The sequence below is a fragment of the Catharus ustulatus genome, chromosome Z (genome assembly GCF_009819885.2).
Source record: "Catharus ustulatus isolate bCatUst1 chromosome Z, bCatUst1.pri.v2, whole genome shotgun sequence".
Lineage (NCBI taxonomy): Eukaryota > Metazoa > Chordata > Aves > Passeriformes > Turdidae > Catharus > Catharus ustulatus.
In genome coordinates this window covers 21,408,229-21,435,563 of record NC_046262.2, presented here as the reverse complement: position 1 = coordinate 21,435,563, position 27,335 = coordinate 21,408,229, and the positions used below count along the sequence as shown (strand labels likewise).

Sequence of the window (27,335 nt, the reverse complement as noted above, 5' to 3'; positions counted from 1 at the left end):
ACAGTTTGTATAGTGTCCTTCCAACCTCAGCCACTGCTGACATAGCCAAGAGCTCTGAGTGCTGCTTGGCTGAATGCTGCTGTACCTGCTACTGTTACCATGGGAATGGACACTGGTGAAAGTAGGATTAGAACTTTAAAGTAATTACCAATATAATTAGCACTTTCACCTTTTTGGAGATTGCATCCCCAAAAGCTCCCAAATAGTGAAACCATGCAATTTAGACTCATCAATATAACTATTAGTGTCTAAAGAGGCATCAGTTAACATGATCAATGTGGGAACACAATAGGAAGGCATTGTTGGAGCCAGGAAGCAGTGGGTTCCTGTGGCCTTCTTTGCTTATTACTAATAAGGAACTCTGCTTCTTTGCTATGAGTCACTGTTCCAGTTTCACCCTTAATTAATTCAGTGTCAAAAGAAAGGGCACTAACGTGAAGAGAAGCTCCCAGAGATGGCTCAATGAAATTTGCAGAAGAGGGGGAGGGAAAGAAGTCATAGGAACAAAATTTGAGATCACAGAGAGGAAGAAAACTTGTGGAGAAATCGAAGTACAGTGTTTCTTATTACACTGCAACTCTCAGAACAAAATACATAGACAATGAAATGCTCGTCAGAGCAGTGTTACCCAGTCCCTATGCACAAATCTTTCATCCAGGGCAGAGAGTGCATTAGTTAGTACACTGTGACTGCATCCATTTCCACAACACAGCAAAAGCCTTCAAAGGCGTCTCAGTTTTTCCAGCAACATTTTTAACTACGGAGAGTCAGAAGGGAATTTTGGAATTTAGTACAATTTTATGCTTCTTCACTTCTTCCACAGTAGCATGCTTGTATTCAGGTTGAATACAGAACTCACCTCCAGTGACCAGTGAAGTGACTCCTTGCATAATTATCACTGCTTCTAACAACATTAACATTTGGCTGGACACAGCCTGAAAGTTTTTGGCTGTGGTTATTTAACAGAAAAAGACACTTTCAGAAGGAACTGATGAACACCCTGAAGAAAGTTAGGGCAAGATAGTAAGCAAAATTTTGTAGATTTATTGGCTTACTAGTGGATATTGACAATCTCTAAACACATATTTGTTATTTAGAAAAAAAATTACCTCTATCCATCCCACACTGGTCTTTCACACTGCCTTTGGTTAGGGCTGGGCAGCAGAGCCAAGCTCCAGAGAGAACTGTGACATGAAGCTGTGTCCCTGGGGATGTCTTTTGTGCAAGTCCATCTTGTTAGTGAGTTCATACTCCCCAGTCTATTCCCTTTGGAGTGTCTTGTTACTTAAGCGTTATTGCACAGTCTGGTCACTACCTAGCAGAGCAAATAAAGTGTCTTTGTCCCTCCTATCCCCATCAACATTGATGCAAGGTAGCACAGTGACCTTTCACTTTGTTGGCTAAATATAGGGGGGTACAGGGTGGAGAAGGGAGAAGTGCATTCCTTTAAGCTACGTGTTGTACATCTGTTTCTAATGCATCTGGATTTTCAAGACCTTTTAAGATGTCAAATAATTTTTCTTGCTTATTCAGTTGCAGGGGTTTTTTTGTAAAGACACTGAAATCCAAAGTTGCTGTTATTCTTCAACAAAATACCACTGAGACAAAAGATTCTATCATCCAGATGGATTTGTCATAGTCCATCTCCCTGCCTACTGCTGTTAAACGCTTTCAAACGAGTGTGAAGTTAGGCCAAGTTCTTCCATTAAGGGCAAAACATTGCTGTGGGTGGAGCCCTTCTCTTCTTTCCCCATGACTACATAGACTTAACTGGCTGGACAGCTTCTTTACAAAAAAGCACCCTTGAGACATTTGTGCATGTGACACATTTTATCATGGTTCATTTCAGACAAGACTCAGGCTTTTCACCAGAAAGAGAGGTAGATATGGGGAAGAGTGGTAAAAATCACCCATGTGGAGGGAACTGTCATGCCATGTGATTTTGTCAGGAGGTACTGTAGCTGCTAGGCGCTGTGTTTTGCTCCAACACACAGTTTGGACAGTTTCCAAAATCATGCTGTGTGCTATAGACGCTTCAAGATGCTTCCAAGATTCCTAGGCTCCCCAGCTGCTATCCAGAGCCCTCCCAAATAGCTCTCATTCCCCACAAAAACAAAACAGCCAAAGCCCTCAGTAACAGCTTTGCTTTCTTCACAGTCTACTGCCAAATTTCTTCACTAACTAGCTTAAAAAAGTTGCATAGATAGAGAAAACCCAGTGATGCTTGCATTAGTCAAGTAACTGTCTTTAGCTGTAAAAAGGCCACAGCTGATACAACCATGGTGCATTTCGTAGGCCAGCACAGTTACACCAGACTGAGTTTCAAGGCAAGCATGCAGAGTTAGGAGGTGCTATAATTAAGGTACATAAGGTTAGGAGGTGCATAATTATGTTCAACCATAATTACACCCATTGGTGACTGTGCTTTAAGATACAGTCTTCAATTACATGACCACCTCCTTTCTTTTCCCTATGGGATCTGTGCCTGCGTCAGGACTGTCTGCATAGCACAGTGCTGCAGGATTGCCCAAACTGCCATTAAACATTCCATTTAGCACACTGGGAAGTGCAGTAGTATTTGCATTGCATTCTGTTCAGGACACGCTCCCTTCTTTTGTGATAGACATATTTGAGGCATAGGAAGTCTGAGCTCACAGATTAAAATATTCTCATGCAGATTTGAAAAAAATCCAGATTTGCATGTCTGGCTTGCATATTATTAAAGCCTTTATTTATAAACAACTTCTGATATGCAGCATCTTTATAAGTTGTTTTCTTAACTATAGGATAAGAAGCTGCTTACCAGGGCTGAATTTTTTTACACAAAAGGCCTTATCCAGCCTCAATTTCTGTAGTAAAATTCTTACTGACTAAAAATGGGAGTGGGATCATGCCTCTGGCACCTGCTATCCTGCCTCATGCCAAATAAAGCATTGTTCAGTTCAGCCAAATCAACAGGAAAAACTGCAAGGGTAATTTCCCAAGTCATAGCACAAATACATGCACATAGTGTGACAGACTGGAAGGCTATTACTATTGCTTACATTGAAAAAGTGAGCAGGCTCTTCAAATATATCTGGGAAATCTTTTGTGTGCATTCTGAATAGCAGAATCATCTTGTGCAGGCACATCATGTCAGCATCATGAAGAAATATTTATACTGTGAGCAGCTAACAGAAATCTTTCATAATTGCTTATTAACATCTCTATATTTCTGAAGCATAGTAGAATGGCAATGGCAATACAGAAGCATAACTATTCATAATTTTAGCATTTCTGTCTGAAATAAATAATCTAATTAGCAACTATATTGGTTGTATATTGGCTGTACTAAAACACAGTCCCAAATGTCACGCTAACCAAAATCTGATTTTTAAAAAGACACCATTAAACTATAGATCTCCTTATAATGTAGGACTAGACAACTAAGCCATAGAGCTTGCTCTAGAATAAAAGTGTCCTTGAAAATACATGATTGCATGCGCCAAGTAAATCATACAACTTGGCTTTAATTAACAGTGTAACTATCTATCCTATGAAATAGGAATAACTGCAGAAGAAATTAAAAATGTGCATCCATCAGACAAATATGTAGAAGAGGGACATTACTAAGGGAGTCCGAAAAAGAAAAAAAACCCCACCATATTTCACAATTCATTTATTTTTTATGTGCCGTGACCAACATGGGAAACCATTTTTACGAAACAACTCAAGTGAGGCTACTTGCTTTCCTCCAGCAGAGCACTTGGCATGGCATTCTTGGCTCCACAAATTCCATTAATAAATCTCAGCAAGATTTTTGGCAGCAGGAACAGAACTATTTTTACCTTTCTTTAATCACACTGGACAACCCAGAGCTGTTATGGTTCAGTGTCCTCGGGACAACTGGAGAAGGTTTTTAGACGTATTACATTACACTAGGATAAATAAGATTAAAGATCTTATTATATATCTGAAAACAAGTGTTTTAATCAAGTTGTATTCCCTTCCACCATTGTCCCACAGCAGTAAGTATTTTTAACTTCAATTTGTTAGTTACATCCTGTTTATAAACAAACAGTTTTCTTACCAATACCTCATTTACTCTAGTTCATTCTCTTGGTGATATCTTTTCATGTTTCCACTTTCAAAAGTTAAAATAAGTCAGATTTCATTATCAAGGAAGAATTAATGCTGAAGCTGAAGATTATAGTAACCTTCTTATTTCCACACAAACGTCATCTTGCTTTTAGTTTCAACACATCTTCTAATGAAGCATATACATGTTGTCATTCAGCAAGTTACTCTCTTTCCCTTTGCTCCTTTCTTAGTCTGTGACATCTACATTTGCATGTCAGCCTGACATCCTTTTATCCACATCTCCAAGTGTTAGGCACAGAGAAGTAGCCACATGAATATCTAGCCCATTCCACTTGCATCAGCAGCCTTGTCAGTAGTTCTCACCAGTAACTGACAATTCTGGCTTTGATGCCAATCTTTGAATATACCATTGTTTGAAATAACCACCTTGCTTTTCCCTTGCAACTGTTCCCACAGTATGACATTTCAGGTCTCAATGAGAACACAAAGGTGGTACAACACATATTGATTAAATAATAGGATGGCTGAAATAAATCTATCCCTTACATGTGAATATTTTCTCTTCTTAAAGTTATAAAAAAGTTACTGTAGGAAACATTCAAATATTTGGTGACCGTCAGAGTTCAATTATTCTGTTAATACAAGCTCACTTAACAAAGCTCCACTGGCTTTTAGTAGACCTGTATCAGTAAATGCCTGCTAAAAATTAATTTCCATCCAAAAGCCATCTGAAAACACATCTTATGCATGTTAGAGTAAAACTAAACCCTAAATCTGACCATTCTGTAAGAAAATATGTTCGTTATTTTTATGTAAGAATCTCAATTAAAAAAGAAATATTCTCCATTAATATTTCAAAATATTAAAACATTTTAACTCATACCAAGTTTGATAAACCATTCCAAGAAACTCTTATCTATTTTGATGAACTGTCATCTTATACTTAGAAGTTACTTTCTACATGTGGTAAACTATAGTTTGGACTGCCTACAATTTCGGTTGTCCAAAAATTCCTATTATAATAACCTGTCGCAATTTCTTTTAAATTTGCCAAACTGTAGCAGTTTCAACTGAAGCCGTCTATGCTGTATATATTCCCCAGGCAGATTTTGGTGAGGAAAATTTCAGCTGAATTATATTGACTGGCTTCTGAAAGAAAAACAAAGTATTATACATGTTATTTCAATAATTAAAGAATTCTGATAGCCATGCATTAGAGTAAGATTGAAACACAGAAGAGAAAAATTTTGTTTTGAAATGTCCTTTCAGCTGCTCTCATTAAGATACACTTCTGTTTATCCTGATCATATATACCTCTAAGAACATGCAGTTTGGTAAAAACTTGCTGCAGGTTTATAGCTGAAAATCTCTCAAATCCCCCTGGAATGCTTTAACTTCACACAGCTTAGGTTAGGATCTATTGCAAATGAGCCATTTTATCCCTTCAGGCCACTACCACAGAGCTGAAGTTGGGCAGCCTATAATAATAATGGCTAACCTGCTCAAGCTACAGCAAGACAAACCAGAACTGTGGAAGTGCAGCTTGTCCCTCTTGTGCCCTCAGTGGTGAATTTCCTGGCAGCAAATAAGGAGAGAGCTCTCTATTATTTTTGCAGAAGGAACAATCTGCAAGGGAACGAACCAAACAATTTTTCTAGATCTTAAAGCCAATATATAAACTGTTGATCATGAGCTACAGTAAGTACATGCACATAAATATGTGCTCTAGAAAAGATTATCTAGATAGCATCTCTTATTTCCTTTAGTAGAAATAAAGTCTCAGTGGACTGTGCATCTATAATTAAAACCAAAACGTACTTTGTGCCCTTTGCTTCCTAGTGTAGGTAAATTATTGTGTCCTTGTGAAATATATTTAAAACAGATAATATTTCTCTCCATGTCAGGGACTTTTTCCTTTTTCTCCCAAGACTGACAATCTACTCCCTCACTGGCAGCCCCAACAGCACCAGCACCTAAGATTGGTGAAACTAACAGCATTACTGACTGAAATGCTCAGCAAAGGGGGGGGTCACAAATATCTTCACCTAAGCTGATCACCTTCTTTGTTATAAGAAAATTCAGTGCCAACAGTAATGAATTATAAAAGAGTTAGAATTTATTTTACTTTTAATCTTTAATCATCAGAGCATTTGCTCAAGCAGGGATGGACTTGAACACATGTTGGTGTGTGTGTGTTGAGAGAGTATGCAAAATATTATTTTCATAGTAATTCCTTTTGTGCATTTTGGTCATTTACATTGCATGGGTCAGCAAAAAAACCCTTGAATATTGTTGCTTTTGCCATATGAAAATTGCTCTAGTACTTTATATGCCTCTTTGTATGATAGCTATGAGATACTGACCCTTAATTTTACATTATTGTGCATATAATGAAAAACGCATTCATATTTGTGTTTTCTGGTGAGGAGTTATACCTATAAAGTTCTTCCAGTGAACACAAATTTTATCATCACTTTACTGATCTCTTCCTAATCATATTCAAATCTCCTGCAATCATTCCAAGAATCTTCTGCTGAACATTACTCCTTTTTTCACTCCAAAATTAAATTATTTATGATACTTAAATATTTGTTTTCTAAATAAAGAGGAGATAATATAATCTGCAATGACTACAGTATAGGAAGATAGGAATTAATGTTTACATTTTCAAACCTCTAAGACTGTTTAATAGTTGCCAAAATACTCACCTTCTCTAGGTCTCATTTTTTTAATATGTAGAGGGGGATATTCTTATCCTTGTAATCCTGAAATTCTATATCTGATATTCTGTAAAATGCTTTAGACAAAAAATGGTCTGTGAGAGGAGGACAAAAATTTTAGCTTTTAGGTAGGTTACAATAGATTTTTCAGCTTCTTCACAATGGCTCTCATTGAGCTCAGTAGTTCCTCATTCTCTGAAAAATTAACCTAAACAACTAAATAGTTTAAAATAATAAACCCTGAGCTCTATATTTTAATATGCAAAATTATAGCTATAAAATGTTGTCAATAAACACAGATTACACATACAGGAGTTATACTTTGTGTTTGGAGAAAAATCAAGTGGTTGTTTAGATTAATTTATTCCTTTTCTGTCATTAGAGTAAAAGAAGCACTTACAAACAAAACATTTCAAGGTGAAGCTAGCCGCAACAAAGCACAGAGGGTTCACAGAGGTGACCCTGCAGAAGGTATAACCAAGACATAGGAAAAGAGGGAAGGGGACTTGTAACCTCCACACTCAACCTGTATTTGCAATGTAGGACAGCTAAGTTTCTCTAATGACAATCTGATTGAAAGTGAGCTCAGAAATATTATTATCTATTAAAGATATATCCAAAAATCATATATTATTCCAAGGTGTGCTGTTGCTTACATGGAGGTATCAGTTTTCAAGTGATGTACAGAAAGCTTTCAAACAATTTCAGATCTGTTTCAGAAATCACTAGTCTGAACTCATGGTACCATCCAGTTATTAATAAAACAATGCAAAAGCCAAATCTAATTACAGTAATTTCACAACTATAAGGTGCACTCTTTTGACTAAAATTTTCCCCCGAACCCGGAAGTGCGCCTTATAGTCCAGTGCACCTTATATAATGGACAAAGTTGTGAAATTTGCCAAACCGGAAATTTGAGCCGCAATCGGGGGGGGGGGGGGGGGGGGCGATGCCGTGGGAGTGCCGAGTCTCGAGGTGGGGCGGGAGCAGGAGGTCACAGCCGGCAGGAGCCGCGAGGGGAGGGAGGGAGCCAGTGCTGGCCCCAGCCCGGGCGCGGGGGGAATGAGAAGCCGGGCGGCACCAGCCAGCGCCGGGCGGGAGTGCCAGGCCCCGCGCACGCGGAGGGCGCTTGGGGCTGTGTTTAAAGGCTACACCAATCTGTGAAAAATGTTTGCAAATTGAGCACCTCGATCAAACTCCACGATCTTGGGATTCTGTTACTAATTCGTTACCTTGTTGCACGTGGCACAGATCTTTGCGGCAAAAAAAAGTGCGCCTTATAGTCTGGCGCACCTTATATTATGTACAAAGTTGCAAAATTCGCCGACTCCCGGAGGTGCGCTTTATAGTCCGGTGTGCCTTATGGTCATGAAATTACTGTAAATATCAAGAACAAAATTATATTCTCCTGTACTTCCTTTAAAACAAGGTAATTCTTCATTAAGACTGTGAAAGAAAATTAAGTATTTATTTTCTATGATATGTCATTATTTTTTAATTTTATGACATACTGAAATATTTGATAAATAGTTTTCTGTTTTATAAAATGGAATAACCTTTCTTAGCCAAAATCTTTCCTCTGAGGATACCTAGCACGTACCAGAAAACAAAAAGCCAATATAAATTAAGTAATGCCTCAAAATTAGATAACATCATACCAGTTAGCTGCTAAGCTCTGGCATAAATTCTTAGTGAGATTCAGCAGTGGAAATGATTAAGAGATTTATTCTCTTGCATCTGAAATTTTGCTTCTGAGATTCTGCTGATGCCTGAATTAATCTTTTATTTTTATGTTAAATTCTATGTTCCTAATATAGCACTTCTGCACAAACAGAAAGTTCTTTTTAATGAAGTCAGCGGAATTTTTATGCTTCTGATGCCACTTTCTATTTTAACTAAAGTTGTACAGTAAAACCACATCAGCAACTGGAACATCTTTGTTACTATGAGTAAGAAATCTAGAGAAGCATAATTTTTGTTACAGGTGTGGGCCAGCAACACTAATAAAAATGTTTCGATAATAATTAAAAATGTTTCAATAATAATTTTTACTATTTTAGGAACTTTGTTGATAACTAAACAAATGCTACTCTAACATACATATTGGGGATTTATTTGGAAAAGCATTCTGCAGTGGCCTAAGGAATCACACCTGTGCAATTTCCCAAACAATATGCTGAGTTTAAGTACTGAGCTCAAATTAATGAAATACACGTATCAGGCAGGCAGAATTTCTACTCTCTGAGGTTTCTCCAGCCCAGAAAGCACTCAAAGCAGCTTGAATTGTCTCTTTTCCTCTTTCTATTTTGAGATAGTTAGATGCAGTCTCTGCTTCGGGTGTGGAATATCATAAGAAAAAAAAATTGAAAACACAAAGCTATTCTGTCACCTATTCCAAACCAAGAAGAAACAGCACCCCTTCTGCTACAGAAACAAACTCTGTCTTGGATCCTTGTAAACTATCTTCTTATTTCAAGATACTTAAGAATCACAGAATACCAGACTGGAAGGGGACATCAAGGATCACCTGGTCCAGTATTATTTTGCAGAAGTGTGATCTAGACAAGCCAACCCAACAGTGTGTCCAGCTGGATCTTAAAAGTGTCCAAAAGCTGCAGAATCCACACTTCCTGAGGACATATTCCAGCTGCTAATTGTTATAATTGAGAAAAATTTTCCTGTTGTGTCCAATTGGAATATCTCCAGGAGTAACTTCTACCCATTACTCCTCCTCCTTCCCATGTGATTCCTTGTAAACCTCAATTTTCTCTGTAGCTACCCTTTAAACACTGGAACATAGGGATAAGGTGTCCCCCAATCCTTCAAAGCTCTCAAAGCTGAACAAACCCATTCCCTCAGCCATTCCTCACATGCCAGGCTTCCCAGCCCTGTGCTTGCCTCTGTGCTCTCCTCCGGACCCTCCCCAGCCTGTCCACACCTGTGCTGTGCACCAGGGGCCAAAACTGAACGCAGGATTTATTCCAGTGGAGCCTGACAAGCAGTGTGTGGAGTGGGGAAAGGACTTCATCTCTGCTGCTGAAGCCCTTATCTGAGCCAGCCAGGATCTGCTCCCTTTCTGTGCTGCAGGAGCACTCAGGTCACTCAGATGGAGCTGAGCCCACCGGGAGCGCCCAGCCCCTTCTCTGGACCTGCTCCCCAGCTGGGGAGATCCCAGCCTGTGCTGCACTCCTGCACTGTGCTTTCCCAGCTGCAAAATCCTATACTTCCTCACAAAGTTTGCTACTATGGCAAAATTTCACCAGGATACACTTCATCCCACCTTCTAGATCACTTTGCAAAATAAACAATGCTGGGCCCGGTACCAGTCCCTGGGGACCCCTCCTTGAGCCAGGCTGTCAGTTTGAAGAGAAGGGATTGACCTGGGTTATCCATGTGCTCCCACCCTACAGACCCCTTGTCCAGGCCATAACACAACAGCTTCTCCAGAAGGAGGCTGAGAGAAGCAATCCTGAGAACCTTGGAGAAATCTGGCCCAGCAGTGTCCATCAGTCACCCAACAGTAACCAAGCAGGTTACTGTGTTGTAGAAGGCAGCTGGGTTTGTCAAACTCAATTTTCCCTTGGGGAATCCATGCTGGCTTTTCCCAGTCATGTACTTCACCTGACATGCAACAGCCCCAGGAGGATTTATTCCTTAAACTTCCCAGGGGCTGAAGTAAGATGGATAGCTCCGTATTCTCCTGATTCCTCCTTTAAGTTCTTCTTGTAGGTGGGGGTGACATGAGCCTTCCTCCAGTCTTCTGGGACATTCCTTGATCACAGCTTCTCAAAGGCTATGGAGACTGGCCTCACAATGACATGATCCAGCTGTCTTGACCCCTTGGGGGGATATCATCAGAGCCCCTCGAGTTGTAAGGGTCAAGCTCAAGCAACAGCTCACATATCAACTCTGCCTTCACTGACAGCAGATCTGTATTTGCATCAGCCTGGTTTTTGTTCCCTACATTTGGGGCCCAACAGTGCTGGTAAGCACAGAGGTGAAGAAACTGTTGAGAACCTCTACCTTTTCAGAGCTGCTGGCGACTGATTCACTTCTCCTGTTTAATAGCAGGCCAGCATTTTTTTTTTCTGTTTCTGCTAGTAAGAAGAAGTCTTGCTTACGGTTTTGACATGTCTGGCCAATTTAATTTAAAGCTGAGCTTCTGCCATTTAAACCAAACCTCTGCACACCCTGACAATGCCCTTGTAGTTCTCAGTGGTATTTAGGCATCAAGAAGATAATACATGATTAGCAAATGTAACTCTTGCCATTCCAGCCTGGGCACTTGTTACAATTTGAGAATTTACAATGCTCAGGCTTTAGACATGCTTTTGAAGAACACAGGTACAGTTGAGACTGACTTTTCTGCCCTGAAGTCTATGAATGGTTTCATAGTACATCTCCTTTTGTCCAGGAAAAAGTCTGTGAGAGACAGTTATATGATTGAACTAAATAAATTTTTCTCTGGTATGCAAATAATTTTTTCCCCACAATGAAAATCTCTTTTCCTGTCATCTTAGATAAATCCTGGAATTCTTCAGCCAGTTCTCTGTGTTTTCTCAGAGATCACCATCAGTCTTCTGCAAAAATTGAAGGGGGTGTTGGTTGTTTCTTTCTTTTTTCTTTACAGATCATACCTCTGTATACATATAATTATACATACAACTTTTGACCACATCAAGCTTATGTACACTAAATTAATGTTACCTAATTATTACACCCCTCACCTTAAGTTTCCTCCTAAAAAACCAGATTAACAGCATTCCAACCCAGACTTGTTATCTTTCTATTCAGACTAAACTGAATGTATCTATTTCTATTTACAGTAATTTCACGACCATAAGGTGCACTGGACTATAAGGCGCACCCCCCGGGAGTCGGCAAATTTTGCAACTTTGTAGATCATAGAAGGCGCACTGGACTATAAGGCACACTTTTTTTTTGCAGGGAGGAGCCAGGCGGTGCGCAACAAAGTAACGAATTACTGGCAGGTGCTCAATTTGTAAATATTTTTCAAAGATCGGTGTAGCCTTTAAACGCAGCCCCTTGCCATGCAGTGGGCCGCAGCCCTCCCGCCCACCCCCAGCGCCATCTGGCATGGCTTACAGCTCCCACCGCGCAGCCACGTTGCGTCCCGGCTTCCCCCCGGATGGCGGCGGCGGCGCTTCTCGCTGCTTTCCCTCGGCAACAGCCACGCCGCTTCTCCCCACTTTCATGCGGCTGCGCCGCCGCTGCCACTTTGCCACAGCTGCAGGGGCTGCGCCACTGCCACCGTCGCTTTCCCCAAGCCGCCCGAGCCACGCTGCCGCTGCCCCGACGCTGCCACCAAGTGGGCTCTGCTTGGGGCTGTTGTGGGCTTGCACTTCTTGTTCCCCCCGCGCCCGGGCCAGGGCCACCTGGCTTCTCATTTCCCCCGCACCTGAGCCAGGGCCAGCACCGCCCGGCTTCTTGTTTCCCCCGTCCCTGCACCCGGAGTGGCGCTGCCCGGTTTCTTGTTCCATCCGCGCCCGGGTCGGGGCTGGCGGCGGCTCCCTCCCTCCCCTCGCGGCTCCTGCCGGCCGTGGCCGCCCGCTCCCACCCCCCACTTTGTGACTTGGCACTCCCGTGGCACCGCCCCCCCATTGCGGCTCGCACTTCCGGTTTGGCAAATTTCGCAACTTTGTCCATTATATAAGGCGCACTGGACTATGAGGTGCACTTCCGGGTTTGGGGGAAAAATTTAGTCAAAAGGGTGCGCCTTATAGTTGTGAAATTACTGTAACTTCTCTTGTCCTCAAGGCATACAGGTGTCTTTAATATGTGATGGTGACACCTATAGACTAAAAGTCATCTTCTGCTCTTTCTCCAATTTTCATACTAGATCAAGCAGCAGGTTGCTTTGATACAGTATCCTATCTCCAGCAGTGGCTAAAAGCAGATGCCTAAAAGAAATGTCAATAGGGCTGTAATACATGTTAAAATCTATATAGTCTTCTTATTTCCACCCTCTACTTTGCAAGGTCTTTTCTAATGATGATAAGGGTCTTACGTTTTTAAATACCCTCCAATGGCTTCTCTTCTAAGACTGGATTGTGTTGAGTTTTATTTTGAACATGTATAAAACAACCACCTCTATAATATCCTTGGCAAGGAGCTCCACACTTAACTTTATTCTACATCTAGAACCACCAGTGTTTATTTGGAATAACAAGGCTTACTAACGCCAGATAAAAATCAGGACGTCAAATTTCTATGCAATTGCTGTGCCCATTTTACTGCTATGGTATACAGAAGTAACTTGTTCTTTTGTAGTATTTTTGTGCTCATCCATCATGAGGTTACCAAACCATTTCTTGCTACAGTCTCCTAATAATTCTGATTGAACTGGCTACTGTAACGAGCCTCTAGATGCTTTCAGAAGTCAGAAATTTACAGAATACCCTGTTCAGTGGTAATTCTATGCCAACAAGTACAGTAATTGCACGACCATAAGGCACACCGGACAATAAGGCGCACTCCCCGGGAGTCGGCAAAATTCGCAACTTTGTAGATCATATAAGGCGCACCGGACTATAGGGCGCACTTTTTATTGCAGCGAGGCTCCGCCCCCAGCTCCCCCCGCATGGTTGCTTGCTGAGGTCTCGCCTCAACCGGGCAGCCATTGGCGCCCAGGCCCGCCTGTACCAGGCAGGAGCAGTGCCTCGAGCCCCCAGGCTCACCAGGGCTGGGTTGTGCTCACCACCCCTCCGTGCCACCTCCACGGGGCTGGGCTGTGGCTGCTGTCCCTCCATGTCCCCTCTCTGGGGCCGCGTTGTAGCTGCCGCCCCTCCATGCCACCTCCACGGGGCCGGTTGTGCCCGTCACCCCTCCATGCTACCTCCTGGGGCTGGGCTGTGGCCGCCGCCCCTCCTTGCCCCCTCTCTGGGGCCGTGTTGTAGCTGCCGCATCTCCGTGCCCCCTACCCAGGGCTGGGCTGTGCCCGCCACCCCTCCGTGCCGCCTCGACAGGGCCGGGCTATGCCTGCCGGGGCTCCGCCCCACCTGCATGGGGCCGGGCTATGCCTGCCGGGGCACAGCCCTGCCTCCACCTGGCAGCCATGGCCCTGCCGGCTCCCCATGTGGCTCGCAGCTCTCACTTCTGGATAGGCAAATTCCGAACTTTGTCCATCAGATAAGGCGCACTGGACTATAAGGCGCACTTCTGTGTTCAGGGAAAAAATTTAGTCAAAAGGGTGCGCCTTATAGTCGTGAAATTACTGTACTCTCAAACATTAGCTGCTCTTAATCCATTTTATATATCCTCTATTGATACCATATAGTGTTATTTTAAATAAAAATATGTAGCACTAAATCAAATACAGAAATCTCTACAATTGCACTCAATGGGCTTGTAATGGCCATAAATGAATACATCAGGCTTGTCTGAAAAAACTTGTTTTTCATAAAATCATTTGCACTTTATAAATTACACTTGCTGTTAGCTCTTCAGTAACAGAACCATATTAATGACTTCCCACTTTTTCACTGAAGTTGGATTTCAAGCTATGCGACCAATAGTCACCTATTTGGTTTCTGAAGACTAGAACTCATGAGCAGTGTTTTAGTACAATGGCATTATGCCCAGTTATCCCCAAATTAACAGCACTGAGAAAAACTTCCTCACCACTAATTCTTGTTTGTTTGTAGGGTGCAAGTTGTCCAACCCTATTCATGCCACAATGATTACTCTTAGTAGGTATTGCTTAATGTGCTCCTCACTTTAATAGACTGGAAAGTACCCCATTGTTCTCACAAGACATGATTGCATCACTTGCTTCTTTGTAAATACAGAAGAGGAACTGAATTAAAAATTGTCTTGGTTATCATTTGCCATATTAGCACTTCCATCCACTGAAGGGTCTGTAACACAAGTGGTATTTATTTATTCTTAACACATTAAATTATACATATTATTAGGTACAATGCTTTTCCATTTTCCATATCCATTTTTCTTTGCCTTGACAGTCTTAGTCTTCTTTGTAATTTTTAACACTTTAAAATTCCTCATTTTACAACTATTTCCTACCTCTGACCACACACTTCTGTTTTGTTTATTTTTAACTGCTGTTTTTCACTGGTGAGTAGATTGGTTCTTAGTCAGAATTTTTCACAAATATGAAATTGCGGTATTTTGGCCAATTGAATCTCAAAGGCATGCAACTTTTAATTCACAATTTTTTCACAATAACTTTACTCCTTGATTCTCTTAACACTGAGATTTTTAACCTTTTCAATTCATCAGGAGTACAAAGCAAACAAGTATTGCTTGAATCTATTCTCTGTTAATCAATAATGAGCAAAATTAGGTAACTATTCTTGGTTTCTAGGAAATCACTTTCTTCCAATTCATTTACTTAATTTGTCTTTATCTGTCCTAATGAGGTCTAAAATAGATTGTTGTTTGGGACTACATCTTTAGAATCATCTTCACTTTTTACACAGACCAGTGATGATTAGCTATACAGGATACATACCCCACAAACTGAACTTCCCCAAAAAGGTCTTTCCTTCCAACACGAGAACCTATTATTTAGAAGATACTAATGAAGAAAATAGTTGTGAAACTAAAAATTAATCTCCAGATGTCAGGAAGAAGTCAAGTTCTCAAGTAAAGGACAGTGCATAGTTTCAGGTTCTTTGGCTTACAAGTAAGAAAAAAATTTATTCATAGAAAAGCATGTCTTGTTTCTAATTCATAAACAATGAAAAATATTTAAATTGCCTTTCACAAATCACTATACATCAAGTTAGTCCTCTTCCTGTTATCTGCTTCTGACATCCACTTCAACCCTTCAACAACTATTGTCAAAACACCCTTCTCCAACTTCATCCTTCCATCTAACTGCTTTCTTTCCTTTTCCTCTGACTGTGGTATCACACAACCAGCTAATGTCTAGCCTTTCTAACCCCTATCAATCATCACTTATCATGCAAACAGCTCTTATGCTTCTGGAAAATCCCTCCAGGAATCTCCATTTAGCTCAACTACCTTGCACTACCTCCAAAGGTATTTGGATAAAGTTTAATTTTTTTTCAGAGAGAAGCATAGCAACTAATAGCCACCATATCTCACAAAGTTTAAACCTCTTACTCAGACTGTTTTTACCTTTATGTAAAAATTACCACATGACTTGCAGCCAATCCAGAAAGGGCCTACATGCTATGGCAGACAAGTAGGCAGAAGTGGCTGCTGGGCCACCACATGGCCATCTTGTAACTCAGCCACATGCTCAAACCATTCTACCCTTTACAGTGAAGCAACAGAAAGAGAAAGCCACTGTTATCCACTTGCTCAGTGGCAAGTGGATAGGCATTAACTCCTAAGTCTCTGATTTTACCCTTTCCTGTGAAGCTTTTCTTGTGAACCCAAAGTTCAGTTTGAATTTCTAATACAAGAAAATAATAATTCTAAACATAGTGGAATTTTAAGAAGATACAATACTAACTTTAAAAGGTGTCTGTTTGTTACAGACAAAAACTACAATTTACTTCCTCATTTATTATAGTGAATACTTAAAGTCAGGTTGGAATAAACTCAGGTTTTTATAGTTTTGAAATTTAATTCAGGGGAAGCCTAGGTCTAGCAACTCTAATATAAGCTGGGCTTTTATTTTTACATAGATACCTATGTTTTGGCATGGCATCATATATATGATTGTTTCTGGCAGTATCAAGGTCACCAACTCGTGTCTGCAAAGCAGAAGGGTTCCCTGTTTTATTGAGGGACTCCATGTCACAGCCTTAGAATAGTGTCAGAGAAAGTTCTTCCTATTAAAAGTTTTATGCCTATTACAGACAGGTGCAGAAACAGAAAACACATCTTTACCCAGGTTCCTTTTCCATTCCATGATCAGGTATTTAGAATAAAAACGTGAACATCAATTTCATAGAATCATAGAAAAAGTTTTAGTTGGAAGAAAATAAGTCATTTAATCCAACCCAAATTTAATTCAGAAGGCTCCAGGAAGCCAATATAAAGCTTAGCAGATAAGTTTGATATGTTACCACATTAAGATTTTCATAAGCACTTCAGAATATACTCATTAGCTTTCTGTGTTGAGTGTAGTGCTAGCCAGAGGCTGATTTGACCTAATTACTGCCTGATGAAGGAACTGGCTTCTACAAAAACAAATTACAGTAAAACTGTTCTTTTGGAACAGATACAGAACATAACATTTTCATTTGTGGTTACAATATGTTTTAGTTTTTTCCTCCCTACACACATGGATATCCATTTGCTGCTAACATAGTTGTACAATCATGCAGGCATTTTCACACACAAGTAATAGCAGACATTCTCCTGCACTTCAGTATCTTGGCTACTCAACGTTGTACAACACACAAGCACACACACTAAAGAGTAAGAAAATTTAAAAGTCAATTAAATTGTCGTAATTACCATCAGTACTGTTCTAAATCTAACTTTTAAATCTCCACATGACTTTTTATCACCACATATTTTGTCTATAATTACAATGCTTACAATTATCTACCTTGATCCAAGACTGCTGATTTATGCAGAGAAAGGTCTCCCTCGTGTGGAAAACTGCCTACCAAATGTAAAATAAAAACTGCATTTTTCTTCTTAATAAAGGTTTCGTTGCTTAGATTTGCAGATTCATTTGGGAAAATTATCACATAGTATATTTTTTACAATGTTTTCAATATTCGGAGCTATCATTACAGTGTGAAAGAAAAAACCATGTCGATAAAACAGAATCACAAGAATTTTAAACATGTATAAAAAGACGACAAAATACTGTAAGCAAAAGCATGTACAGGAAATCAATCCAGGCAAAATTCATAGGTTTTGGGATAATCTTGTATCCATCAGTTTTTTCAGTTTTCCATTCTGGCCACATAGAATACTGTTCTAGATATTCTCATAGTTGTGATTTCCACGCATTACCTTTTCATGACCCAGCAGAATTGTAGCCTAAAATTTTAACTGATGAGACTTCATTGTGTGGTCTGGTAAGACTGTAGAGTTAATCTGTTTTGGCTACAAATAGTTATGATTCCTCACATCTAACTGGTGCAGTTCAAAGACATGTCCATTCAGATTTTCCATTTCAGAAACTAATTAAGCTCAATTTTAACTTCCCAGTTTCAATGCTTTAAAAGAAAAAAAAGGCAAAAAATCAAGTTTCTCACTTGGAGAAACACTCACAAAATGTGAGGACAATGCCAATTTCAGGTTTTTTTTCCTAAAACAAATGCACAGCTTTGACCCAAAGTGAATTATACCAGTTTTCTTTTGCTGAATAGAGTACAGTAATTTCACGACTATAAGGCACACCCTTTTGACTAAAATTTTCCCCCGAACCCAGAAGTGCGCCTTATAGTCCAGTGCGCCTTATATATAATGGACAAAGTTGTGAAATTTGCCAACCCAGAAGTGCAAGCCCGCAACAGTCCCCAGCTGAGCAGAGCCCATCCGGTGGCGGCATCAGGCCAGCGCCGGGCTGGGGTGAGCCCGGTGGCATCGGGGCAGCGGTGGCACAGGGGAAAAGCCCGGGGCTCCCGGCGCGGCACAGGCACCCAGAAAGCCAGGGCAGCGCGGAGCTCCCAGAGCACCAGAGGAGCACAGGGTTCCCAGAGCTGCACGGGGCTGCCAGAGCGCTGGGCAGTGTGGAGAGGGAGGGAGCCATGGCAGCCCCGAACTGCCGCTGCCCCAAGCCCCGCCTCGCCAGCCGGCGCCAGCGGCGGGCAGGAGTGTTCACACACAGGGAGGGCGCTTGGGGCTGTGTTTAAAGGCTACGCCAATCTGTGAAAAATGTTTGCAAATTGAGCACCTGCTAGTAATTTGTTACTTTGTTGCACGCGGCACAGCTCCTTGCTGCAAAAAAGTGTGAGCTGTGAGCCGAGCCGCAAGGGGGGGCAGTGTCACGGGAGCGCCGAGCCGCGAAGTGGGGCGGCACCGGCCAGCCCCCAGCCAGCAGCAGCCGCGTGGGGAGAGAGGGAGCAGGCAGCGCCGCGCTGCCCTGAGCCACAGGTGGCCCCAAGCTGCCTTGAACTGCCCCAAGCCGTGGCAGCCCTGAGCCGCCCTGAACCGCAGCAACCCCGAGGTGTGAGCCGTGGCCGCCCCGAGTCACGCCTCACCAGCCAGGGGCGGGAGGGAGTGCCGGGCCCCACACACAGGGAGGGCACTTGGGGCTGCATTTAAAGGCTACACCAATCTGTGAAAAATGTTTGTAAATTGAGCACCTGCCAGTAAACTCTACGATCGTGGGATTCTGTTACTAATTTGTTACTTTGTTGCGCATTGCACAGATTTTGCGGCAAAAAAAAAGAGTGCACCTTATAGTTCAGTGCGCCTTATATAATGTTCAAAGTTGCACAATTTGCCGACTCCCAGAGGTGCACCTTATAGTCCGGTGCGCCCTATGGTCGTGAAATTACTGTATTTAGAGTTGACCAGGCATATTTTCTTATCTCACTGTTGAACAAAAAACTATAGACTCATACCATATTTACAACTGTGGTTCAAATGTCTAAAATGTACTGGCTAGTAAATAAACTATAATAGCAAAACCACAATAAGATATGGTACCTAAAACAAGAAAAGTGCACTTGGATTAACAGCTTTATTTGGATGGTGTAGAGTTGGTTTGTAAAACTAAATTTTGCTGATTTTGCATAAAAACTGTGGAATAACTCCTTCATTATTTTCACACTCCCATAGCTGAAATCATTAAATCTATTGTATCTTTTTGTAGCATCTCTGCATGCCACACTGGAAAGAAACAGGAAGACTTGTAAATGGCTTTCATCATTCCCATCAGGGATATCTTATTTCCTTCCTTTCTTATTTGTATCTCAAAATACTTAAGAAACCAACTGAAGCCATTTTAATTGCTTGAGTACAATATTTCAATGCCAGTGTTGATATAATTTGAAAAACAAAGACTTGATTTCTGGTCATCAACAGAAAGAGTGGTGGAATAACTAAAAAGTCACAGATTTTGGCTGATTTTTTCCTTTTTAATTATGCTATGTAAGCATATAAATGGTACAAAAATTTAACATGTATCAGAATTAGGTCTAAAAGTATCACACAAACATCTTTGCTGTAGAGGTATCTGGGGCAGGTTCTCAGTCTTGAAATTTGTCAGGTAGCTGGACTGAATTCAAACAATGACAAAATAAACACACTTCCTATCCATCAGAGACACTGGTGAGCCATCAATACAACAAAGAATAGAGAATAAGAATGAATCTGTTTCCTTTATTGCTGGTTGTATTCTTTTTATCCCCTTCAGTTTTAAAATTAATTCACAAGACATAATTTAAGTGCATCTCTTATAAAAGAAACATGGCATTAACTCCTCATATTAATTAGTATTAATTAATATTATTTCATAACAATTTTTAAAAATTACCATCCAAATTCCCCGGCTTCTGCACATCTCAGGATTTTTTTCCCTGATGTGTTGAATTTTGTAGTCGTATTAAATTTTGTTTTAAAAGTCACATTTTTATTTAAGCAATTTAAAAAATCATAAAAAATGACCTGGTTTCCCTAGAGCGATACATTGTTAAAATGCGAAATAACACTGACATTTCCAGCTCATTCCATACTTATATGCCATTATAAAAGAATCAGAACTTTACTGAACACGCAATCCCTTACTCAATAGGAAAGCTCTCTGGCTTGGTTTACGCTCCAAAAAATTATGTAGCATATCCATTCCATCCAAAGATCCTCCAGGTTTCAAAATGAGGTTTCTGTATTTCATCCCAGCCTGACAGAAAGTAAAGCAGAATGTTAGCATTTCTTATTTGGCCCACTGCCCCATTTTTTCTGTATTTGTTACATATTTAAAGATCTATTCAGGATAAAACAACATTCCTCCTTCCAGATTTTCCTAATACCAAATTAGGATATATTAGGATACAGTATAATTTAGATCTGTCGGAAGAACTCAGGAGAACAGAAATTTGACCAATTCTAAAGAATTTATTTTTCTTGTGGTTTTACACTGGTTTTGAAGCTACAATCACAACTTGTCTGAAGACATTCTATAAAGCATAAAAACACAACCTCCTCAAAATCTTCAGTGAAGAATTACCCCTGTGACTGACAGGTAGGAAGAGGGAAACCCAACATCCTTTCTCTAACAGATGATCTCTCTTTCTTTAATCTCTGTTATCCAAACAGATTAATGACAGATATAGCATTGTGGAATGGCACGGCACTTACACCCATGTAATATCCATAGTTGTACATATCATACATACAAACACATCTAACTCAGCTATTAAATTCTCTTAGAGAAAATGAGACTTAATTCAGCTCCCAATCTGCTGCAGTTTTCCTGTGCTGCAAGTCTGCTTAATTTTTTTTTTTTTTTGTTCCCCGGCCATTTGCGGGGGCGGATCTGGAGCCAACATGTGAGGTGTCCCTATACATGGGTGCCCACCTTTGTGCAGGAGCCCAGCAATCAGGACCAGCTGCCACCTGTGACTTCCCCTCCAGGCCCAGTTGCCATTCCCAAGCCGCCATTCCCACATGGCTCCAGCCCCACAGCGCCCCCTGCAGGCACGGGGGAATCACCACATTCCCCCTGCCTGGCCGTGAGCCTGCAGCGTCCCTACTGGTCGTGCAAGGAACTGCACCACGGGGAAACTGATTAAACTGCAGAGAGGGTGCAGAGTGTTAATTGGGTATTCTGGGGTTTTGGTCATTGTTATTGTTTATCTGCCCTGTTACACACATACATACCAGTAAAGAACTGTTAACCGTTCCAATATCTCTGCCTGAAAGCCCCTTAGTTTCAAATTTAGAATAATTTGGAAGGAAGGGAGTCATATTCTCCATTCCAAGGGAGGTTGCTGACTTCCTTAGTGGACACCTGTCTTTCAAACCAAGACATAACTGTACTGCAAAAACAAGTAAGGGTATTTTTAAGTCATGGGCTTCCATGATTTAATTGAACTACCATTTGCATTGTCTGAATTACAACAGGAAAAAAACGTAAATAAAATAAAAATATATAACAAGTTAAAAAAAAATAACTGAAACATTGGTCAGATTTCACTAATTTTGTTAGTTTGCTGAACACCAGCAGCAAATTAATATACTGTTCCTTGTAGTTTAGAAGTACTTTTTGAGTAGACTTGAGTCTTTGCTGCTATCCCTTCAGAGACAGAATACTCCTCAGTTCTAGGGAGACAAGAGGTTAGTTCAGATAATGTGCAAGAATTGAGGAGTTTGGCTACCGAGCAAGTTACAGTTAATTGTCTGTGGAGGAATTTTAATACATTCAGTCTCTGAAATTAGGTTGTATAACTTTTGCTCAAAAGAGGAGATGTTTAATTCAATAAGGAAGAAGTAAGCCAAATTTCTATAAAGCTTAGTCATAATACCTTAACCATTTTTCTTTTCTGCTGTTCTCAAGACTAGTCTAGTTCTAGACATAATGAAGTACAAGTAACTGCAAAAAACATACTGGTGTCCAGTATTTGTTTACAAAATTCATCCTATTCTATGGGATGCTGTCATACTTATTTGAGTTAAAAGAGATCTAATTTGAAAAGAGAGCATTGAAGAGGGAGAAAAAAAAAATCACCACAGCTATCCCTGAAGTTAAATCAGCATTCACATGAAGTGTTATGGTTAAAATGATGCCTTGGGTTTTAGCTTATATATTTTTCAGAATCTCTGCTGCTTAATGTGTAACTCTGAAACTTCATGTTAGGTGTTAGTAAGTTCTCCTCACAGGGTAGTTAGACAAAACAATCCTTTCCTAGCTAGAGAACAAAGGACAACCAGTACCCAAAAAGCATAAACAACTGCAAGGGAAAGGGGGCAAGCCAGGGGGTTGAGACTTCATAGCCTGGGGCTGTGGTTGTATAATTGACCCCAATTCGTAGATGAACTAAGATTTATGGAAGTGTAAAGACTTGTGACCAGGATCCATCTTGGATTTGATTTGGGACCAGGAAACCTAAAAGGTTTTTCCCATGATAGAACTCATCTATCTCCTCTGTAGCACCTCAAGTCTAATACTATAATCTCCGGAAAACATTGCTAGGATTGGTAGGACTACTAACCACACTAATTACCCTTTTTGTCTGTTGGAGGCAGAAGAGGCTGTAGAATTACTCTAGGGAATAAAAGACCCACTAAATTAGAACCTCTTAATGTTCTGGACTTCAAAATGGACCTAAGATTCAAACTGAAGACAAAACAACTTTCACACTATGCTGTTGTGACAGAGAAAGCTCAAAATAATTTCAGTTTTCTAAATAGTAACTAAATAAAAGGAACACATAGTTGAGGTACACAGTCTGTTTTGGAAATATAAAAGAAACAGAGCATCACTATCATACAGGTTTCACAGCAGATGAAGATGCATCTGCCCTTGCAGTGGAGGAATGGTTTTTCAGTCTAAAATGACAGAGGAAGGCATTAGAAAAGGCAACACAACATCTCAAAAGTACTACAGTACAAAATATACAGTGATGTAAGAATTGTTTTAAAAGCCAAGTGCTCTTGGAAATTCTAAGATGGTTTTCCTAAAGTTACTTTTACACCTTTTTTGTTGTTGATCTGAACTTGACAGGTACACCAGTAGTAATTGAGATGTTATACTTAGGGATCATGATGGCAATAAATGTGGTTTCAGAGACAAAGTGCAACAGAAGAGTTTATCAAAAGGTATTCATCATCTACCTTTGGATTCATTATTCCTTCTTGCTTAAAGCAGCTATAGAAGATATCCATGGAAAACACCTCGCTCCACAGATATCCATAGTATTGACCATCATAACCACCTGCCAAATGTCCAAAAGTAGCTGGCATGTTTGTTCCTTGAAAAGTAGATTAACATCAAGTTATTGAAATAAAATACAGTTATTTCTTTGATGCATACAATACTTCAGCAATAAATTAATAAGGAATTTATATAAACTACTTTGAAACATTTAGTATAAAGGGTCTGAGTATGCCTCAAATTATTGAACATACTCTGTTGAAAACAAAAGAAAATCAATTTCCCATTTTAGGCTACTTGTACATCCAACACAGACGTAACAGAAAATCTAAAGTGGAATTCACATCATGTCACTCTAAAATATATCCTGCAAAATACTAACTTTCAAATTTACTTTAATCTTCCTTCAGAAGAGATCATTAAGGTAATCCCAAATTTCTAAATAATTATTTCATCTTCATAAAGTAGATTATTCCATAATAAAAACTCAGTTTTTTGCATGCCAAGCATTATTGAGAAAGAAAGGCATGTTAAATTGAACCATTTGGGCATGTTGTACAAAAGCTTCTTTCTGACATACCTGGGGTGGCAGGAATTCCTAGAATCTCCATACAGTATTTAGCATATTCATCAGCTGGGTCAACAGACAGCTTTGTATGCAGTGCCTGGTCAACTTTGCTGAAAACAATCTGACGGAGGGTTAGAAGGCCTAATTGGGTAAAAAATATAGCTGGAGTTTCATTTGCATCTTTTCTTCAAAGACCTCAACACGCATACTAAATTATTAGAATGTTGGAGTTACGTAATTTCCATCTGAATTACTTCACTTACAAAGAGATGAGAAGCATAGTTTTGATAAAGGAATCATTATGCTAAGCTCCCTCTTCTTGAATATTACTTCCCTTACAGATCAAAACTAAAATAAAGCAATTTTTAAAAAAAATTAAAATTAAAAAAAAAATTTAAAAGTAAATTTAAATTTAAGTTTTTTTAAAGAAGCTACAAGATATGAACCTTTGCTCAGAGAAAATGTTAATTCAGCTACAGTCTGTGCATGGACAAAGACTTCTTGTTCACGATTGGAAAGCAGTATGAAATAAACAGGAGTAGCTTAATAACAAGTTAGTATCATATATGTGAAGCTCTGATTACAAGAATAAAGAGGTGAGAGTGACAGAATAATAATGACATAATAGGTAATGACATGAGATTACAATCTTAGTTTGGAGATACATATAGGGTTTATAGCAATACCGTCTGGGACATGTTTTGTCTGTTCAGTAAATTTGCAAATAAATTTCATATCTGTTAAGTGTTGCATGCAAATCAAATGTAGACAATACATGTAGGTATACTATCTTGCACAGTGTCTGTTCTGGAGTACGTATAAGATTATGCATTCCATAAAACCACACCACTCAAAAACCACACCAGACTACCCTCCTCTACCCACCACACACACCACCAATTTTAAATGAAAAAAGCTTATAGGTAAAAAATTTAAATGGAGAGGAAAGATATTTTAGTCCTGTGGGTGGTCTGGAAAATCAGAGCTGCTATTGCTCCTGCAAAGAGTTCTGTCACCATAGCTTTTTTTAGTGGGGTACCCATACAAATAAACCCAGAAAGACAGGGGTAAGTATACAGACGGAAGAAATTTAATAGGTTTGTTATGTTTGTCACTTTTTAAAATTATATACTTTTATACATATACTGTAGGGAGAAAAGGCAGAGCAGTACCTGTATTAGCAAGCCTAGAGGCAGCAAGTTTCTCCAGGAGAGTGTCTCCAACATGGGTTGCATCTTTATAATGTCTTGACATCTGCTGTAATGGCTCTTTTTCCCACACCCAGTTCTCAAACATTTGTGAAGGTACCTCTACAAAGTCTGTTTCCACATTAGTTCCACTAAACCTTGCAAAATCAGTCTAGAAAATAAAAAGCCATTGAAATAAAACAGAAGCCAAGATTTTAACATTTCAGATGCCAAAAGTTTAAATCACAGAAAAAGGAATAATTTGAACAGACCAATAATAAAAATAATAGTAATAACTTTAAAAGGAAATTTAAAGGAAGGAGGAAAAAATCAGACATAAGACTATTACCAAGGGATAGAGTACTCAGTAGTTATATACTGCATTATATAGAACAGTACTTCAATTTTTTAGTATTATTGAGTTTTACTTTTTATGGTATGACAGCAATACAAATGTTTTCATGCTGCCTTGTGACAATTACACAATTTGTAAATTATTATAGATTTTTGTTGTATTACCCCAAAGTAAAATAATATACTCCAATTATGCACTTTTAAAAGTTTATTGTATTGCAGTCTACCACACTGATTCACAGACTTTACTTAATCAGCTTATTCTATTAAGCTTTGCCATATTTGTCATAATTCTTAATATTTGTGGTTAACATATACCACAATGTTTTTAACCAGTAACAGAGAGACTGAAATAAATAAATCTTGCAACCTTATCCATGAAATGTTTTCAAATCAAACACTTTGATAAAAGAATCTTTCTTCTGAAAGCCAAACACATTAGGACTTTTTAAAAAATTTATTATAAGCAATAACTTTATGTTTAAGAAGCTCCAATACCAATTTTGAGGAAAAGTTTGTACAGTAAAGAATCTTCTTTAAAACATATTCCAAATCAAAATGTTTCAAAGAAATCACCTCTGAAAGACAATTGATCAAATACACAGAAATTATTTGGTCTCACAGATTCATAGCATCATAAAGGTTGGAAAATACTTCTAAGATTATCAAGTACAACCACCAACACAGCATCACCACCATATTCACCATTAAGCTGTTAGCCTATGTCCTCAAGTACCATATTCACTCATTTTTTAAATGCTTCCAGGGATGTTTACTCCACGATTTCCCTGGACAGACCATTTCAAAGATTTTCAACTCTTTCAGAGAAAAAAGAAAATAACTAATATCCAATCTAAACCTTCCCAGGTGCAACTTCAGCCATTTCCTCTTGTCCTGTCATTGACTGCCTGGGAGAAGAACCTGGTCCCATTTGGCAACAACCTCTTTTCAGGTAGTTGCAAAGAGCAGTAAAGTTCCCCCCAGCTCCCTTTTCTCCAGGATAAACACCCCCAGCTCCCTCAGCTGCTCCTCTCAGGACTGGTGCTCCAGACCCTGCCCCAGCTCCGTTGCCCTTCTCTAGACTCACTCCAGTCCCTCAGTGTCTTTCTTGCACTGAGGGCCCAGAACTGGACACAGCACTCGAGGTGTGGACTCAGCAGTGCCCAGGACAGGGGGACAAATCCCTGCCCTGCTCCTGCTGGCCACACTATTGCTGATCCAGGCCAGGATGCCATTGGCCTTCCTGGCCACCTGGGCACACCCTGGCTCATGTTCAGCTGCTGTCACCAGCACCCCCAGGTCCTTTACAGCCACTCTGCCCCAGCCTGAGGCACTGCCTGGGGTTGTTGTGACCCAAGGGCAGAACCCAGCACTGGGCCTTGTTGAACCTCACACCATTGGCCTCAGCAATGATCCAGGCTGGCCAGATTCCTCTGCAGAGCCTTCTTACCCTCACTCCATCCTTGTCTTGTAATAAGTCCACCTCCTCTTGCCAGCCAAATTTTATTTCTTTTCCTTCTCACCAATATACAGTAAATTTACGAATACAAGCCGCACTGAGTATAAGCCGCATCTCTGGGTGTTGGCAAATATTTCGTTTTTTGTCCATAAATAAGCCGCACCTGAGTATAAGCCGCTCTGTCGTTCGCAGCGAGGACCCGTGTGCAACAAAGTTGCCAAATAGTAACAGA

The 27,335-nt window shown here is 40.1% G+C and overlaps 1 protein-coding gene across 5 annotated transcripts in view; it reads right to left on the bottom strand.

The window, feature by feature from the left end:
* NLN (neurolysin) overlaps window positions 1–27,335 on the bottom strand; it is a 66,699-nt gene that overhangs the window by 6,570 nt on the left and 32,794 nt on the right. For 4 of the 5 annotated variants that reach the window (XM_033085943.2, XM_033085946.2, XM_033085944.2 and 1 more), the window contains exons 10-13: window positions 25,276–25,462; window positions 24,116–24,244; window positions 23,496–23,632; window positions 20,451–20,562 (exon numbers count right to left, since the gene is read on the bottom strand). In XM_033085943.2, the coding sequence (XP_032941834.1) occupies window positions 20,451–20,562; window positions 23,496–23,632; window positions 24,116–24,244; window positions 25,276–25,462 (565 nt within the window). Of the gene's footprint in view, window positions 1–19,538; window positions 20,563–23,495; window positions 23,633–24,115; window positions 24,245–25,275; window positions 25,463–27,335 lie in introns of those variants that run through there. The other variant, XM_033085947.2, reaches the window with a different exon arrangement.